Source organism: Euprymna scolopes, chromosome 5 (assembly GCF_053919585.1).
Source record: "Euprymna scolopes isolate OS-2025 chromosome 5, ASM5391958v1, whole genome shotgun sequence".
In the NCBI taxonomy this organism is placed as follows: domain Eukaryota; kingdom Metazoa; phylum Mollusca; class Cephalopoda; order Sepiida; family Sepiolidae; genus Euprymna; species Euprymna scolopes.
The window spans coordinates 178,116,390-178,136,276 of NC_136486.1; the positions used below are offsets into that span (position 1 = coordinate 178,116,390).

At 29.5% G+C, this 19,887-nt stretch overlaps 1 protein-coding gene across 3 annotated transcripts in view; it reads left to right on the top strand.

Moving 5' to 3' along the window:
* The window catches only part of LOC145277051 (syndetin-like), a 173,971-nt gene that overhangs the window by 45,936 nt on the left and 108,148 nt on the right, over positions 1–19,887 (top strand). Inside the window, exons 6-11 of one of the 3 annotated variants that reach the window (XM_080128706.1) lie at positions 5–122; positions 2,437–2,472; positions 3,710–3,792; positions 4,303–4,444; positions 10,654–10,794; positions 18,376–18,411. In XM_080128706.1, coding sequence (XP_079984832.1) covers positions 5–122; positions 2,437–2,472; positions 3,710–3,792; positions 4,303–4,444; positions 10,654–10,794; positions 18,376–18,411 — 556 coding nt within the window. Of the gene's footprint in view, positions 1–4; positions 123–2,436; positions 2,473–3,709; positions 3,793–4,302; positions 4,445–5,856; positions 5,884–10,653; positions 10,795–18,375; positions 18,412–19,887 lie in introns of all 3 variants that reach the window. The other 2 variants (XM_080128707.1, XM_080128708.1) reach the window with 2 other exon arrangements.

The window sequence follows — 19,887 nt, forward strand, 5'->3', positions numbered from 1 at the left end:
TCAGGCAGCTAATGAAAGCTCGCGAAAGTTTCACAGCTACAAGTCTTGGACTTTTGGCCAATTACAGAAAGCGGCATCAGTTAATGGGTTTGCTCAAATCACTACATACAATCAAAACATTGGTATGTATCAGACATATATATGATACATTCTCCACCCAAGAATTCTTTGATATTACAGTAACACATGAGAAATGTTTTCTTTTTGGTTTAGAAGTACAAAACAACCATATTGATTGTGAAACATTTAAAACTTTTATTCAAACCAGAAAATATTTTTTGTTCATCATTTTAAGATTTAAATAATGATAGTAAACAATTGATATCTATTTCAAAAAAATCTTTTAATAGATTAAAATGGTTGAATTGTGTTCGGAAACCTTTGAATTATAAGTTAGAAAATAATTTTGGGTTTGAATCATTAAATATAAAAGTCAAGTATTATGGTTTGTTCTTTTAAACTAAAAGAAAACATTCATTGTTTTAATGACTCAGTTGTATTCAAGAAGCAAATTTCATGTTTCAAAAGGAAGCAATACAAAGTATGTGTGGGATTCTAAAATGTGAAATTCAAACTAAAAAAAAATACCAAACCAATATTGAAAACAAGTGAAAGCAATAAGTGAAGACACACACAATACTAATTCTAAGCATGCTCACTTTATTTTTTTTTTGGTGTCAGATTAAAAAAAAAAATTTTAATTTTCTTCATCACCAACAAAAGATATGCTGTAATACCAGCAGCAGCAGCAGTTCATTTCAATGAAGTGGTGATGTGAATCCTCAAGCAAATAGTGTCAGTTAAAAAAAAATGATGAAACTTCAAAACCAAAAAAGCATATTTGACTAATGTTAGAAATGACAATCCAAATACACATAATGTTAGCTGTGTGGTGTTCAAACACAATCGCTTCCTTCTGTTACGTTCTTTTGAACTGCAAAAAGTGTGATCATCACTTCAAAGTCATACATTTACAGGTTTGCTCCCTCCTTGTTTCTTTGCAGTCATGGCCACTTATCTCTCAATCTCTCCACACTTTCCCACATATACTTTATGTGAAACTTTCCATGAAGGTTTGATATCGAAAAATAGTTTTTTATCCTTTTTTTAAATCCTTATAACAACTGTTTACAAACTTTCTTTCCTTTTTAGGGCATGTTATTACTCAGTTGTGTAAGTTTTGTTTGAAATTTTCCACGTGACAATTTAAGCCTTTCTCAACCTTTTTCTATCTGCCACCATTTTAGCTTTTTCATGTACAAATATATAAGATAAACTTGTTGCTTGTAAAAGAATTTCAATAAATCAACACCTGACACATCTTTTTTTATGGTTGATTGAGATTTTAAAAATATATAACAAACCCAAGGGTGTTGCACCTGCTGACATCTATTGTTTGATTTGATTGGCTTGAGGTTCGTCCTGTCTCCATTATACCAACATGATTTAATCAAGAACCATAGACATGAAAACTTTTGAGTTTTGCCTTTTCTTCATCTTTTTAAAGTTTTCATTCTAACGTATAAATGAATTGGATGTTATTTAAAACGATCATAATTTTGCTTTAATGTTACCCACTTTTTTTGTTTCTGATTGTCTCCATTAAATCTTTATAACGTATTAATCACCCATTTTGAAAATCCCTCGTTTAACCTTTTTAACGCTAATCTCAACAAACGTTGACATGCATGCAAGTCATCAGTGAATAAAACCTTATTGTAAATGTGAGTCGTGGGCTAACCTGTTCTTATGGAAATCAGATGAGAACAAATATGTCCACTTTTGAATCATAAGTAAATCTATGGAATTTGCCATAGAATCTGTGTGTTACCATGTGTTTGCTGCATTTAAAAAATTGATTTCCAAGATAACCTATCTCTACCCAGGTCTTTATTTATCCCTCTTTCTCTAAAGTCCATTTTTATCAATTCCTTCCCATGTTTTCCTTCCCTTGTAAAATCGATTTGCTATCTTAATCATTCTATGTCTCTTGTCCCAAGAATTTTCATTCAGTCATTTTTTTTTTTTTTTTATTACATGGTTGACAGTTTGATTTTTATTCCAATTTTAATCTTTTCAATTCTTTCAGAAATCCTTGTAAGAATCTTCCACCTTCACTAAAATAATATTTGTTAGTCTTTGTATATGCATGAAAAAACCTAAAATAAAAGCCCACAAAAGTAAGAATAGTTTTTGTATTAACATCATATACGTCTGCATGTGACGTGATGATTGTAATTGCTAGGTAATAGATCAATGTTTTTTTGTTGAATAAAATGAATCATCAAATATCCATTAACAATGGATGATATATTTTTATGTCAATATCTAATCAATCTCCTAGTGTTCTTATTTCAGTTTAAATATAAATCCTGTTTAAAATGAATTTTGTATTTAAAAATCAAATAAAATTTTCATTTTTTTTTATTTATTTAGCAAAGGACAGATCTGAGACTCCGAGAAATGCTTGAGGTATGATTAATTTCAGTTTTTATTTTGATTAATAAATTTTTCTTTGATTCATTTGAATTTAAAAAAAAACAAAAGTTTGTTGACTTTTGTTTCATTAAAAAAACTTTTCAAATGACAAATTCTATCAGTTCATATTAAAATGGGTTCTTGTCCATAACTCTTCCCCCAAGAAAAACAAAAATAAAAACAAATCTTTATAATGTACATACCCATGACGGAAAGGAAATACTGTACAACAAAATCATGCAAATCGATCAAGTAGTTTTAAGGGGACGTTAACCAAGATGGCATCATAAGATCATCATCAAGCGTCATTTAACCATAAAAATTTATTTTTTATTTTTTTTTAAATTAAAACTACTTGCTCAATTTATGTAAGTTTTTTTTTTTTTCTCTTTTGTGCATATGCATTTTCTTTCGGACACAGTTATGTACATCATAAAGATTTATTTTTATTTTTTCTTAACATGATACAAGACCTTTTTGGAAGAATCAGCAGAGAAAATCTTTAGATGAAGATATTTTCTGATTCTTTCTTTCAAACAAGTACCTGAAATCGATTCTTAAAGTGACAATTTTACCCAAAATATTCTTCACTCATCTCAACTGTACGAATATCCACATTTTCTTAACATTGTTTTTTTTTTTTTTGGTGCTTGTGTATCATGTGGATATTTAAAAAAAAAAAATCAAATAATGTATTTTAAGTAAAACACAAGTACATATTTGCTTGTCATGTCGAAAATAGTAAAAATTCCCAAAAATTTGAAAAAGGTCTGTTAGAATTATTTTTATAAAATCGCAGATTTTAAATGAGACAAGGGGGATAAATCAGTTCGTCACGCAGAATAGAGAAAAAATATCAAATACAATAAAGCAGCATTATTTGATGGATTTTATTTTTACTTGTAATTATTTTTCTACTTTATAAATTTTTCAAATGTCTGAAATTTTTAATAATTTCGATACGTAAGTACGTATTAGTATTTTTACTTGAAATGCTAAATTTTTATTCTTTTTTCTTAAATGTCAACTTATAATCTACAAGCACCATTTTTTTTTTTTTAAATTATAACCTAAGTTTAACATTTATTCCAGCATTCTGAACTAACTTCCAAATTTCATTAAAATTATTTGATTTTTGTCTTGTGCAAATCTAAACAAATAAATGCGTCAAATCTGTGGACAGATATTTTCCTAGCATGATGTAATAAACTTTTCCTTTTTTCCATTTTAGGAAGAAGATTATAGTGGCGCCATTCAACTTTGTCTTGAATGTCAAAAAGCTGCCAGTACTTTCCGCCATTTTCATTGCATCAGGTACTTTTTCTTTTCGTTTTTTTTTTTAAACTAATTTTTCTTTTTGTGAAGCATTTCAAAAACATGCTGTTATTTCTTTTTAACTTTTTTTGAAATCTATAAAAATTGACAAATCAAGAAAATCAGTATTACAAATATTTGTTTTTGGAACACAATTTTAGCATTTCCTCTGTGTGGGTGTGTATACATACGGCATAATCATTGACACACTGGTTCGCATTAGATCACTGAAGTAAGCAACGTTGAGCCTGGTTAGTACAAGATGGGTGACCATTTGGGAGGTGCTGTATGTGCTCTAACTTATAAGCGGTATATGTGGCATGAGGATATGCTTTTTTTATTCATCTGTAATCCACGATAACAAACACATAAGCAAATAAAAATACAGGTTTTGTAAAATGGTCTTATTTTTGTTGTTCATATATTTGCCTTCTTTACCATATTTGTCAGATGTGACCTGTCTTGCTGGTTGCCTACCAATTTCTTAACAACGCATTACTTTTATTTCAGTGAATTGAATTCTAAGCTGCAGGATACACTCGAAATGATTGAAGAACAGTTGGATGTCGCGCTTTCAAAAACGTGTAACAATTTTGATGTGATGCATTACGAAAAAGTGCAGACCGCTTACAGGCTTCTTGGAAAAACGCAGGTAAACTCAAACAGTAAACCTTCCCAACCACTGATTGCCACGACTCGTGCATGTTGTCACATCAGGACTGGTGCATCTGCCACTAGTCTCTTGCTCCTAGACAATGTTAAAAAAAAAAAGAGTCACTAATTTAATAGGTCCCACACTATCAACCTAACTTCAACCTCTGTCCCACCACCAAAATATTGCCTGTTTTACAAGTAAATTAATGGAATGTGCGCCAACGAACTAAAAGCACTTGTACTTCCAACTTACCCAACAAGCAGCAAAATCTCACCTTTACATTGTAAAGATCCTAATAGTTCTTCTGTGAAACAGCTAGACTTTGGAATTCCCTCCCGGGTCCCTGCTTCCCTAATATATTTTGTACATTACTCCCAGAAATTGATTTATCAATCAAAAAAGAAAATGAAAGATTTCTTTATTGTTAGGAAATTGATTTCCACATTTTTTTAACAAAATGATTAAGTGCAATTATTCACCATCAAAAAATAAAAACACGATCAGAAAAAATGGTGTCTGTGGAAGCGATTCCTTTCTTTTCTTTCTTTACTTTCTTGTTTTCTCTTTTCAAACATTCTGCCATTATTTGCGTTAAAGAAAGAAAGCATTTTTAAGTAAAAAAATAATTTTTTGTCCATTAAATCCTCCAAAAAATCTATAAATATTAATAAATTAGTTTTTCATATTTACACAAAATGAAACCAAAGGAATTTTCTTACTCTTAATCTTTCAAACCTTGTTTATCTTTTGGAAGGCATAACTTTTGAGTGACATCAAATATGGTGTCATGCTAAATATATTCCTTTCAAGTGCTAAATTTATACATTATCTGAACATATATTAACAAAAGTCATTTTGCTTATTTTTATTTGATTTTATTTGAAGTATATGTTTCAAGTTTGCTTTTTGTTTAATATTCCAAACACAAATATTTTGATAAAATTTTTTGCGGTTTGTCCAAAAACTCCCTACATTAAAAAATAAAAATACAGACAAAACTTTATAATGTATGTATCCATGACGAAACAAAAAGATCATATTCCAACAATCACGTAAATTGATCAAGTAATTTTTATTTTTTTAAAGAAAATCATTTTTAAACAATTTCAAGCAATTGATTAGAAAAATATAGGCTGATCTCACAAAGTTGAATTATTGTGACCCTTGTTTCTTGAAGATGGCCAAGCGAGACAGTTCCTGTTTGCTTACTCATAAAAGTTGATTTTCTTTGGTAAAAATAAAATTACTTGATTAATTAATGTGATTTTTGGAATATAACATCTTTTTTTTGTTGCGAGCATGTACATCATAAAGATTTTTTTGTTTTTTAATATTGGGAAATTCTGGACAAGAACCACTTTTTTTCTAAAATGAATTCAAATGCCAGCATCTTGTTCTACCTTTTCTAGACTTCTTCATCTGATATTCGACAGTTGGTAATGTATTTGAAAAATTGTTGAAATGTTTAGAGTTTGTTCCGATGTTTGTCATCTTTATTCATCTTTTGTTGCCCAACTAGATGATTCCTTTGGGCATTTTTAACCTGTTTTTTATTATGAATTTCATTAACATTGCTGGATTTCAATTTTGAATTTCTCGTTCTGATTTAGAATTTGACTTAATTAAAAAAAAAATTAAAGATAGAATACTTCTTATACAACTAAGTGATCTTTTAAAAAATATTTTAAATAGTTCCAAAAACTTATTAATGTGATTGCAGTTAACGCAATTTTTACAAAAGTTAGTAATCGAAGGTTACTAAATGTGAGGACAATTTCTACAAACTGAAATCCAACTTTTGAAAAAAAAAAAATCGATTTGATTGAAAATAGTTGAAATTCAAATTTATTTTTGGTACTTGTAGAGTTTAATCAAGACATTAAAAAATGAAAATATCAAAAAAAAAGGTTATATTGTACGTATCCGTTTTGGACTGAAGATCTCCGAAAAAAAAAATTTCACTTAATTTCATCCTGTAGTTTTTTTTTGTTTTTTTTTTTTTTTTTACAACGGAAAAAACATATTTTTATGACAGCACGTTGAAGTCAGACATCTTGGATTTTTTCTTAATTTTTGTTTGGAGTTTAGAAACACCACGGGAGATAACTTCAGTTAAAGCGCCGACACTCCCTCCCCATCTTTAATACTAGCTTTTCTTCCTAAAAATCGAATCTTTTGCTCGGTAGCATAACAAATTGTTTTTTCGCTGTAAAACAAAAACTACTTGATGAAATTAAGTGAAATTTTTTTTCGTAGCACTTCATTCCATAACGGATACGTACAATTTAAACTTTTTTCAATATTTTCATTTTTTAATGTCTTGATTAAATTGTACAAGTACCTTATTTTTTATAGTTATACTAATCAAAACATATGATAGCAAAATAATTCTAACATAATACATGTTTGCTTTTGTTTTGAGTTGATAAGTCATTTAAAAGACGATTGAACTTTGATTTGAAATGTGAAAAAATATTTGTATGGCTTGAATCTTTACTGAATATCATTTCATTATCATTTCATTATCATTTCATTGCTGAACAAATTTCCTCTTCACTTTGATTTTACATTGGATTTTGACTTTAAATTTTGACTTCCTAAAATGATCTCATTTTTATATATCGCATCAATTTAGCTACAGGATACACTTGATCTGTCTCAAATATTATAAAAAAAATTATATTTAACAATTTTTTGCTTATTTTATAGCAATTTTTAAAAACATACATAAAATAGAAAAACATGTCTTGATTTTTCTTTTATGCATTCATTTTGCTAAAATGAAATTGTTTGCAGTTGTGGGCAAAAATATGTTTTTCTTTGAATGTGTTGGTGGATAATTTCACTTTATTCTTCATCCTGGCCATCATTTTTATTTTTTTTTATATATATATAAAATGTTTATGATTAAAACTAAATAATAAAATTGATTAACTAACAAATTAAAGTCAATTAATTTTTGTCTGGATCAAATCAAAAATCAATGGTAATAATATTCAAAAGTTTTGAATTTTCTATTACTAAATTCTGAATGAATCCATGATGTGAATTTTTCATTTTCTTGTGAATTTTAAGCAATTCACATTTGTTAACATCAACAATTTGTGCATTTTGATTTTGTGATACTTATAATTCACACACATACACACATACACTGCAATGATTGGCTGAAAGGATTTGGTTATGCTATAGTGCACATCCGCACTAACCTATTGTTGTCGGTTATGCAAAAATATCCTTGGGAAAGATGTAATCCATAATTTCTCCTATTTGTGGATGAAATAGCAACTTGTCTTCAATTAATCATTTACACTAGGTATTTGTATTTGAGCATTAGATAAATGGTTTTATATGCTATAAAACAATCAAACCAAACTGATACAATTAGAAATTCTGGATAGACGTATATTTCTCTTCGACACATGTCAAAACTAAATATATACAAATATAAACAATTTAAAAAGAATTGACAAAAAGGAAACAAAGAAAGAATTTAATGTAGGAGGAAAGTATAGAAAAATGATCTAAAAATAATTGATATGCCATAAAACCAAACCGATTTTGGTTTTATTCTTTGACAATATATAAAAGTAAACATAGAAATATAAAAAATGAAAAAAATAAAGATATGTTGGAATCCTTTCCAACATAACTTTATTTTTTTCATTTTTTATATATATATATATATATATATATATATATAACAAAAACAAAAACACATCCTTTTAAATTATTGATTCAAAAGTTTGTTTCTTTTCCTTTTTCCGAAGTTAAATCCTTTTGGAAAAAAATGATCATTTTTTTTATGGCAAATGAAACGGTGTAGATTTAGTTTTGATGACATTTCTTTGAATTATGACCACAATTTGGCCATCTTCATATAAACTTGGAATATTTGCTGTCAGTTTAAAAAAGCAAACAACAATTTTTTCTGTCTATTTGAAAAAAACAGAAACAATTTCATCTGTCAATTTGAAAAACAGAAACAATTTCTTCTGTCAGTTTGAAAAAACAGAAACCGTTTCTTTTGTCAATTTAAAAAAAAAAAAACAGAAAAAATTTCTTCTGTCAATTTGAAACAACAATTTTTTTTCTCAATTTGAAAAAACAAAAAACAATTTCTTTTGTCAATTTAAAAAACAATTTTTTCTGTCAATTTAAAACACAAAAACAATTTCTTCTGTCTACAGTATAGAATCAGTAAATAATTCATTATTCCAAACATTCAGATCAAAAAAACATCTTTAAGGGATTTGTATTATAACTTCAAAAGCAGAAAATGAAAATTTAATTTTCTAACCAATTTCTTTGAATTATTTTTTATTTGTCTAATTTTTTTTTCTTTTGTTGTTTTGTTATTTGTAGTTATTTATTTTTAATCGTTACACAAAAATTTTGGAAATTGAAAATATTTATCACCAGTTGTAAGATGCTGTTTAGGATTTATCTTTTAAATGTTTATATATATATATATATATATATATATATATATATATATAGAGAGAGAGAGAGAGAGAAAGAGTAATAACAATGAACTTGATAAAGATATTATCTTTAAGAAATCAAACTTATCAAGATAGTAAAAGCTCTGCACGGTTAAGATGAGTAATTCATATATTGAATCAAAGATGAGGAATAAAAGTTACGTACAATTTTATTGTATTATGTATTTCTTTACCTTTTTCTTCTTCTCTAGTAATTATTTATTCCCTACTGATATATACTTATATCTTTCTTTCTTTTTTTAAGCCTGTAAAAAATGTATTTTATTTGTTTTGTTTAATAAAACAGCAACTTCTCAGTGTAAAGTTTTATTAAGCAGTGAAATAAACACGTTTCTTTCAGATAGGATATTTAAAAATCAATGCCATAAAAAGAGAAAACATGTTGAATAGTATTCTAGGCGAAGCTGGAATTATTGCTGGTTGTACATACACACATGGAGCTGAGCGCACATACGCAAATATTGTTGACAAGTCTTCAAACCAAGAAATGTCATCAGAAATCATGAAATTGGAAAGAATGTAGAAAAGATTTGGAATTCAACATTCTTCAGATAACCAAGTTTTCGAAGATGTAAACAACCACTAGGAATGTTGCTTTGATTTGACAAATGAATGTGGGTATAATGGACCGAGAGAAGAAAAAAGACAGCAGAGGAAGCTGACCTGTGTCATCAGTTGTCAACAAGCCACTTGCCACTAAACATCTCTCTCTCGCATACTGTGGAAGTATTTTGGAGAGAATAAATTGTCACTTTTTTTTATATACCCCAAATTGTCAGTGTCTTATATATATTCACCACGTATTTAGGCACACGATTTATGAAGTAAATAGATGACTCAGTAAAACAGTAGAACTACAGCATTACCAAAAACAAAAAAAGATTGATTTACTTACTAGTTTGGAGTACCAAAATGTTTTGAATAAATGTTTGATACTTGTCATGTTCGTGTCTTATTTTTAAGATAACAAAAAAGGAATAAGCTAGTTTATTTCAAACACTGACAAAAATCCTGATAAGTGTCTAAATTTCATGACAAAATTCCTCATAGGGAAGTGGTAATGAACTTTTAAGCACCGCGGAGGTCAAAAACAAATATGACACAAAATGGCCATTTCATAGCATTAAGATTTTTTTTATCATTAATTTGCTAAAAACTCTTCAGGTATATCCGATAGATTATTACTGATTAAAACTTGTGAAAAGATATTCATTTCCGAACAAAATAGTTGTATTTTGAGGGCTTAAAGTGTTTTCATTTTTAAAAGATTACTATTTTAATAGAACTACCTTAAAATTTGTGATTATCCAAAGCATACTATATTGAGCATTGTTTTTAAATTTTTAGCACTTCCTGTTCTTTACGTTTTTGAATCCATCTATATCTGTATATTCCAGCCATCTTTAAGCAGTGAAAAAAATTTTCTTTTGAAACTAATAATTTAATATTTTCCTTTTCCTTTTTTTTCTTCTATTATGTTCTGTGTTTTTTTGTTTGTTAAACTGGTTTCTATACTTATAACAGTTTTTTTTTTAACTTAATTCACCATTGGCTATGTTCATTTCTAATGAAGGTCCATGAAATTAATTTCATAGTAGATGAATCCAAAACTTGTTGCAATCATTAATGTCTTAATGTTTTTGTTCATAAACACTTATGAATTAAACATTTTTTTTGTTCTTCTAAATCTTTACCATTTAGGTTGCTATGGACCAACTACATATGCATTATACCAGTGCAATCCATAATACAGCATTCACCATAGTTCTTGGCTATGTCGAGCTCTACTCTGGAACTGGCAGTACAAATTTCCAAAAGAAACAGTATTCGGATTTATGCAAGGTAAGTAATATATACAATAGTATTTGTAAAATATTTTGGGGAATATGATTACGTTTATGGTCGTTTTATTAATGTTTTTTTATAATATATATTTTAATCAATTATATTGTTTTTTTATAATATATTTTTTTAATTAATTATATTCTATTCCGTTTAATTATATCTTAGTTCTTTTATTTCATGTTTACTGGTTCACAGATCAGATGAAATAGATTTGAGACACCTTACAATTGGCAATGGCTAAACTTGTAACAGACTTCACCTGGGGTGGGTTAAGCCGCTCCAAGTGAATTTGCTTCATCACTGCTCAAGGCAGTTCATCCAAGGTTCTCTGCTACTGACTTCTCAGCATATGTCAGCAATTTGTATTCCATCATCGCACACCGAAGACGCAAGGTTTGGTCATTGCTTCCAAGTCTGTATCGACTATTGCAAGCTACATCTTCAGTTGACCACCACTCATTTTTGTGCTATCCTCATAACGTGTTAATAGTATTGCCTTGTGAATTAGGTTAATGGATGACAAAGAGCCTCTTGATAAGCACTTCTTTAAGTCCAGGAAACTTGCATCATGCGTGGATTGGAACATAGTCAGTGATACGAATCCTAAGAATGCACCAAAGACACCACTGATCGAAGACTTCAAGTCTTTGAATATCAGCTACTCAGGTTTTGCACTTGTAGAGAAGGTCGATGCAGTATTTGATCGTTAGCTGGATTTCTTTTCATTACCAAACGCACTTATAAAGGATACATTTTGCTTTAATGTCATGTTTTTTTTTACTTCCAGTTAAATTAAGAATGAAAATAACAGTGTATATACAAATTTATAACTTTGTTTTCACAAATATTTTTATGAAGTATATGTACGCATTTTTAATTAAAGAATATTTTTTGAAACTTATCAGAGTTATAAAAAAAAATATTTTTTTAAATATTTAGTTTATCGTAAGCGATAAAATTGGAAGTCAACAGTAAAAAAAAAATTGGTATTAAGACAAAATGTGTCCTTTCAGTTATTGCTCATTTGGAGGTGCCTCATGTCTATTTGATCCTACAAATCTTGTTTATCAAGATGTGTAATTTGCTTTAGCCAGTGATGGAGGGTCAATGTTGGCAATTTTTGCAAGAATCAATTTTATTAAGCACAACTCTGGATTAGGAATCAGTTAAGTCTGCTATTATTGGAGTCATTTTTAAAATTAACTTTGAGATTAGAAGTCGGATTTTATTTCCAGCCAATTACCCATTTCTGTTATTGGTAATTTAACAAATTATCTGTCCTAAATCGGTTGAGTTTTATATTTGCCTTTCTGCTTGTGTGAATTATTCTTTTTATTCCAGCTTTTTTATACCAAACTGGCATGGACATGACATGGATTCTTTTTTTTTTCTTTTTATTCTTTGCAACATTAGATTCATTTTTTGGTTAGTAATTAATCTCAGAATATTTAAATTTGGCGTATCCTGTAATAACAGTAAACATGAATTTAACTGAAAATAAAAGTAAAATTAACAAAAATGAGTCGAGTATACAATAAGTTTTTTTTTTTTATAAATAATCCAGAGTCTTACGGATTACAAAATTTGACAATGATTCAATATTCAATGGTAATGAATTGATGATTCATTGAATGTTTGAGAAACGACTGCATTTTTTATATATTTCTTTAAAAATTACGAAATTTGCATCTCGAATCCAATAAATAAGAATTAGCATTGCTAAATAATAATTTTGTGGTTATCACCTGCCAGCTAAAATGATGGCAGAAACATCTACATGCTATTGTCACTTCTTGTCATTTTAGATTCATTGATTAGACAAGATGCAATTTTGCCAATTTTTGAATGAGGGCCAACAACTCAAACTTTTCACTTTGACTGAAGAAAAAAAAATGTCTGCAAAAGACAAAAATTCAGATTCACGATTCAATTGCAGTTTGGAAAAATGACTGTCTGAAAATGTGTCATCATATGCCACTTTTAAAATCTATAACTTTCTACTTTTAAATGAAAACCAAATTGTAATCCAATCCAATTGTTTTTCATCCCTGCAGTCAGTAGTGAAGATATTTTTTATTACAATTATTATAAGATTACAGATGACATTATGAAATGGTTTAAAATTGATTTCCTAAAATGTAAACTTGAAAAAAGAAAAAAATTTTAAATTGCATTTAATCCCTGAGCTACAATCCTCTTGAATTGGGATGTCATAGGATTGCATCTTGTAAAGATGATTTGCATTTTGCTTTGGAAGTGTATTATCATTTGAATATTATTTTACTGAGTGGAAGCATCTTTGGCATGTTTCATTTTGGAATTCTAATTTGCATATTAAGCTGTGCATGACAATAGGGAATTGGTTTTGATCCTAGTTCCAGGCTTTGAGGTTATCTCTGATTAACATTTCTCAGGTGTTATGTGGGGACCTACTTTCTCAGTCTATCAGGGCCACAATTTTGAAAGCAGATGGACAACAACTGAAAGGTCATAGTTCACCTTAATACATATTTTAAAAACTTATTTACCATTCAATAAACTAAATAATATGCAAATTTACAATTTTGCCATCACAGATAATTATTTTAAAAACGGTTTTTAAAAAAAGTTTAAATAATATCTTAACAAGTATATAGTTTTATTTACAAGCACGTTAGACACACATTTTTATTTAAAAAAGTTGTATTTACAAAACGTTTTGTGAATTCAATCACATCCATACACACACAGACACAATAGAAAATTATTCGAATCACCATAAACAGTTTATTAATGTTTAGTTGTAGATTTCACTTGAATTCCAATTTAAAACAAAGTTCTGTAACATGAAAAACACTTAGAAAATGTTTTTTCAAATTGTGTGATACCATTTCATCACGTCTTTTATTTTTTATTTTTTTATAAAAAGTCTGTTAATAAAACTTTATATATACTAGAAAGAAGGACTCCATGTTGACCGGGATCAAATGAGGATCAACAAATATTTCACTCTTCTAATACTTTTATTGTCATTGAAATTGATGAATTCTTCAATCAAATCGATTGCCTGCTCTTGTTGGGACCCACCGCATTGCACCCGAAGAAAGCTTCACATTCCTTCCTGCAATGACTTAGTCTATAATACATTATAATCTACATTGCACTGTAGAGAACTTAATGTTGATTTTATAAAATTATTTTTATATAATGGTTTGAATTAAAATTTAATCTGCATGAAATAAAATATCATGGTTCAGGTGTGCTCTAAACAGAAACATTCATTTCAAACATGCCCCTGTCTTATCAAAGAACTTCCTGTTGATTTTATATGTCAGGCCCTTCTGCTTGTGTGGTGGTAAAACTTCTCAAATGCAATTGTGATGTATAAGAGTGTTAACTTTAATAAAAATCGGATTGTTCCTTCTTTAATTGGATTTTTTTCAATCATCGATTTTCCATACTTATCACAAGTATTCTCATACAAAACCTATCTAAGATACATAAAGTACATTTGTGTGAAATTCAAAAAAAAAATCAGCCCAGTCATTTCAGAGTTCATAGGGAACGAACTCACACACACACAAAGTGTCTTCTATATATATATATATAGAGAGAGAGAGAGAGAGAGAAAGAGAAGGAAATATGTAATAAATTTTACCAAACAAAAATAAAACTTATCTTAATAAAAATGGACATATAACAAAATGTGTTTGGAAACAATTTTTAGACTATTGGCAAAATTTTTTTTTTAAATAACTCTCCCCCCCCCCTTTTTTTTTTAAATATTAAAACTTTTTTGTAAATAAATCCTCTTTTTTTTTTTTTTTAAATCTGCAAGGGAAAAATGATAAGTGTACATATTATTTTGTTTCTGTTTCAACCCGTAAATTAAACGAAATCTGTGCGAAGACGAAATGTGCTCATTTTGAGTTACCTCAAGTACAATGAATCCGCCAAGGTATAGTTGAGAAATACAATGTCGGACAAAATAATTGGAACACTTGGTAAATTCAACGAAAATTGATGCCAGCTCTTCCATTAGTTGTAACTTTATTTAGCTTGCAGCAAATAGTTTGGGTCAAAATGCCAATATTCAGATGTGGATGCAACTAAGGAGTTACTTTGGTAACTGTAGTCCATTGATTTCCCACAATATGTTGATCTGCGTCGATAAATTTCAAAGTTCAGCACGGATTACTCAGATTGTTGACGGTTTTCCCTGCTTTTTGAAACTCTTTCATGATTCTTGGTATGATAGCTCTTGAAAAACCAAGCACTTGAACTGTTTTCTTGAATGAGGTGCCTGTCATACAAGCTCCAACAATTTTTCCTCTTTCTTTTATTTTATATAATTTCTACTCATCTTTTAGTAAAATCTGAAAATGAATTGAAATATAAAGTGAGTAGATAATCACAAAAAAAATATACAATGAAAATAAACCTTTACAATGAAGTCAATATTCTTGATGTAAAAAGGTTATTGAAGTATTAAAATTTGTACTGTTCCAATTAGTTTCCAATCACTGTACAGAAATAATAAAGAAATTTCAAGAAAACAAGATGTTTATTTAGTTAAAATTTAACAGAAGTCGGTTAAAATTAAAGACACAAAGTGTGTTTCATATTTAATGAAATATGATTGAAGGAACACATCTCTCTTGGATACACTCAATTTTATTTTATTTTTTTCTAAGCATGTTTCATTAAATAAAATAGGCTTTATGATTTTTTGGGGTACTTATGCAGTTTTGTTACCACGAAAAATCCAAACTTTCACAAGTATTTCTGAGCAGATAACGGAAAGGACCGGAATATGCCAATACAGAAATGTCTGAAGATAGAAAACCCAAATAACCAAAAAAGTTATTAATCTCTTAAGGAGAAAATAATTAAAACACCACTGGTAATGTTAAACTTTTATTTTAACAAGAAAACAAAAACAAAGTAAAAGAATTAAAACAACAAAATATGAAAGATTTTTTTTTTGTATATGTTTTTTTTTTGTTGTTATGTGTATGAAAACAAACTAATGAGTCCCTTTTGGAGAGGGTGCCATTGTTATTATTTTTGGAGGGACATTATGATTTTTGCTTTTTTTTGTGTGTGTGCAGAGGGGGGTGTCTTTTTTGGGGTTTTTTTTTATATGAATGAAAATGAACTCTTGTCAGTTAACTTTCTAACAAGTCCCAATTAGTCGCACACTCTATTTTGTTGCTTGGCTTTCTTCCACTTTCTCTCAACGTGGTTCGTTGTTGATTGTGTAGTAAGCTAAACAAAGTTTAGCTTGTGATTAACCATTTCATGTTGGCAACCCTCTCCTCCAACTATGCTGTACACCCTCCAGCAGTCAGATAAACTGTTATCCCAGGCAAAATGTACTTTTATTAGCGGAAAGAGGGTTTCAGCATTCCTGTTTGGTACAGTCAGTAGAACACCTTCCTCCTCTGCGGGGTCATATCCGCCAATGACCCATAACGATTGAAGGCCCCTCCAACATGAAATTTCCTTGTATGCCCTAGACCTCCGATCTGTCAAGGGTTCTATTGAAAATACTCAGAATAAATATCTCTGCAAAAGTTTTTTCAGTCAGACGATGTATGTTCTGACTTGATGACACATTTGTATGCCCAGCATTTCTTCATTGTACCAATTAACTTATTCTCTTGGGGAAATTGGAGAGCAGATTCCTCAAATTGGAATTTTCCAAATAAATTTTTTTTTTTTTTTTTTTTTTTTTTTTTTTTAGTACATTTTTTTCACCCCAAACAAGGCACAGTGCCACTTTGATGTAGATGCTACTATCTAGGACATAAGTTGCAGGGATACTATGAAGGGAGTTGAGCAACAAGATGTCTGTTTATATTACACTTGAACTTCTGCATGACAATACAGTTGGGAAAGCAGGAACCTGGAAGAGAGTTCCAAAGTCTAGCAGTTCTGAGGAAGAAACTATTAGAGTAGAAGGCTTTCTGACATTTGGGGATTTCTGCTATATAGGGGTGGGACTTTGCTGCTTGTCGGGTTTGTCGGGATATTAACATTGAGGGGGTACAAGGACTTGTAGTTCATTGGAGCATCTACCATTAAAATACTTGTAAAACTGGCAGAGGGATGCAACATCTTGTTGATGGTACAGAGGTTGAAGCTTAGATGACAGTTCGAGACCTGTTACGTCGGCGACTCTCTTTTGAACCCTGTTTAGGAGTGAGAGACTAGTAGCAGATGCACCAGCCCAAATATAACAAAAATACTCCAATGGTGGCCTTGTAGAAGTACAGGATACTTTCAGATATAAGTAACTTTCTAGCACAGTAGAGACCTCACCTTCATCGCTGCAACCTTGGCAATGCCCTCGATGTATCCATTCCAACTCGTGTTTCCTGTGAACGTTAAGTAGAGGAGTTTATTTTGTTAATTGTTTGTGAACTTTGAGAAAAAATTCATTAAAATGAAAAATTCATTGAATTGTTTTCTCATCTGTTAGCTTAAATTTGATTGACTAAGCAGCTCGGTGTATCCCAATTCTTTCTGTTATCTGCCTGGAAACACTTGTGAAATTTCAGATTTATCACAGTAACAAAACTGCATAAGTATTGTTTTTTATCTACCAGCCATTTTTTTCTAGGTGTCGAACAAACTTGTCTAAATCCGTGATATGATAAACGACATTTTGTAAAAGTCGTGGACTTTAAAAACTTTATTTGATCTTTATTTTTTGGCTTTTCAACTATCTTCAGTCATCTTTTGAAGGAATTGTAAATATAAGCATATCGGACAATCAAATATGAAAATCAGTCTGACAGGTTTTATTGCGTTTTTCTTTAATTTTTTAAACAAATGAGAAATAGGTGAAAAATATTTGTCTTATTCAATGAAATGTTTGAACAAATTTTGTTTAATTACATGAGATGTGCTGAAAAAGATAGAAAATATCCGACCATATGATGACTGAAAAACCTGTAGTTTGTATGACATTTTGCCAGAAAAACCCCAAAGAAAAATATTTTACAAAAAAACAATTTTCTCCTCCTTTTTCTTTCTTATTCATTTGTAATTTTATCATTAATAGAAAAAAAAATTATTAAAATTATTAAAATATTATTAAATATTATTAAAAGAAACTTATAAATTGTACCAAAATGGTGTATGTACTGAATGACATATCTTTTTAAGACTTTTCACTCTCTCACATATATATATAGAGAGAGAGAGAGAGAGAGAGAGAGAAATGTACATCATATTTTTTTTTTTTTTTTTAATGAGGTGACAATTACCAATATATTTATTTAAATAAGTACAGACAGGATATTGAGTATATTAGCAATGTAGTTATAGAATTAGATGTTTCAACCTGGATATCTTGTCTATACTTATTCAAATTATATATAGAGTATTTATTTTATTTTAAAAAAAAAAAAAGCAATTTTTCATGGTTTGTTAAATACAAAAAAACTTTTCTTTTGATTTTTTTAAAAAGATTTTTCTTTGAATGTCTTCTGAAGCATTTTTCTTACTTTCAAATATTTCTCCATTCGTGTTTTTCCTTTTCCCTTCTGTATAATAACTTACTAAAATTGCAGTTATTTATTTAATTTCTAGTGGGATGAAATTCCAATAAATCCTGAGCGTGAAGGGGTTAGTGTACAAATTCTTTTTCCTCATCATTCAGGATTTTATTTTTTATCATCGTCATTGTAGTAGATGTTGTCATGTTGCGGAGAGTTGAAGACTTGTCTCATTAATTTGTTTCATAACCTGTCGTTGACTTGTGGAGTCTTATCTAATTTATACTCAAACCAGAAAGTGACGATGGCACAGTCGAGTTCTTAATTTATTTGAGGAATTCATTCCATAAAGTTGTGATGTGTGACGAAAATAAAAATGCTTTCCTCTCAGATTTATTTTTCATGGATTTATATTAACAAACCTTTTCTAATGTTAGTTTATCGTTTTTGGCCAACGATTTTTTACAGTATTTTATTTTATAAAAGGATAAAATTTTCTGTAAGATCTGCTTTGATTTTTAAAGGAAGTAATTCTGCTGGGTCCTGTACAATAGAAAAAAGTCATGATATCTACCTCATATGTCATAGACAGGATTGATATAGACTTAAAGAATTTCACTAACAATAAAATTTTTGTAGCCATACTTGTCAATTTATACTAAATTATATTAATTCTTCGTATGCTACTTTAAAAAAAACCTTTCAATCACAAGAGTAAGTTTGTAAATTAACATTGATTTCAGCTAATCATCTGAACTTTTTGTCAAATTGCTGTTTCTCTGTGAACAATATCACACGATTGAAATATTTAATATCTGTATTTATAAACATTGCTTATAAATCTATATATATAAAAGCGAAAATGTATGTGTGTATGTATGTTCGCTTTTCCTCGATGTCCACGAAAAGCTTCTTTCAAAGAAGCGCTTGCTCGCTTCACAACTTCTTAAAACTTTTTATATCATCTATAAATAGTAATATCTCAGAGTTATCCACGGAGCTCGCCTGTCTATTTAATTTTATTGACTTTCAAACGTTAATTATTCCACATTTCCCGCATCGGCACGCGTTACATTCGGTTTTCGGTATAAAAAAAAGCGAAACTCGACTCTAACCATAGGCCCAAAGCCAGTTGTCTCAAGAGAGCGAAGTAACGTTTGTTCAATGTCGACTTCGTCATATCAGACTGTAGCTTTCATTTCGCTCTTCCTAATAAACAGGGAGCGGGTTTTTAAAAACAAACAAACCGATTTATTCAAAACTGTCCCGCACAAAATCGTAACTGCTGAATACCTATCGCCGTCACGTCAATCAAAAACGCGCACCTGTTTGTTTTTTTAACACTTTACTATTTTCCAACTGTGCGTCGTCAACGCTTTGGGTTTTTTTCACATACCCCGAAAAACACCCGGGCAACGCCGGGTACCCCTCGTTAGTCTATTATAAAACATACTTTTACCCAATCATATCACACAGAAAAACAGTATTAGACTATGGTGATGAATTGCTGATGTCTAGTGGCATATTTGGTTGTTGCCATGGTGGACATCTGCTTAATAAAACTAATGAATACTCACTGGCATTGCCTGCACAGATGTGAGGCAGA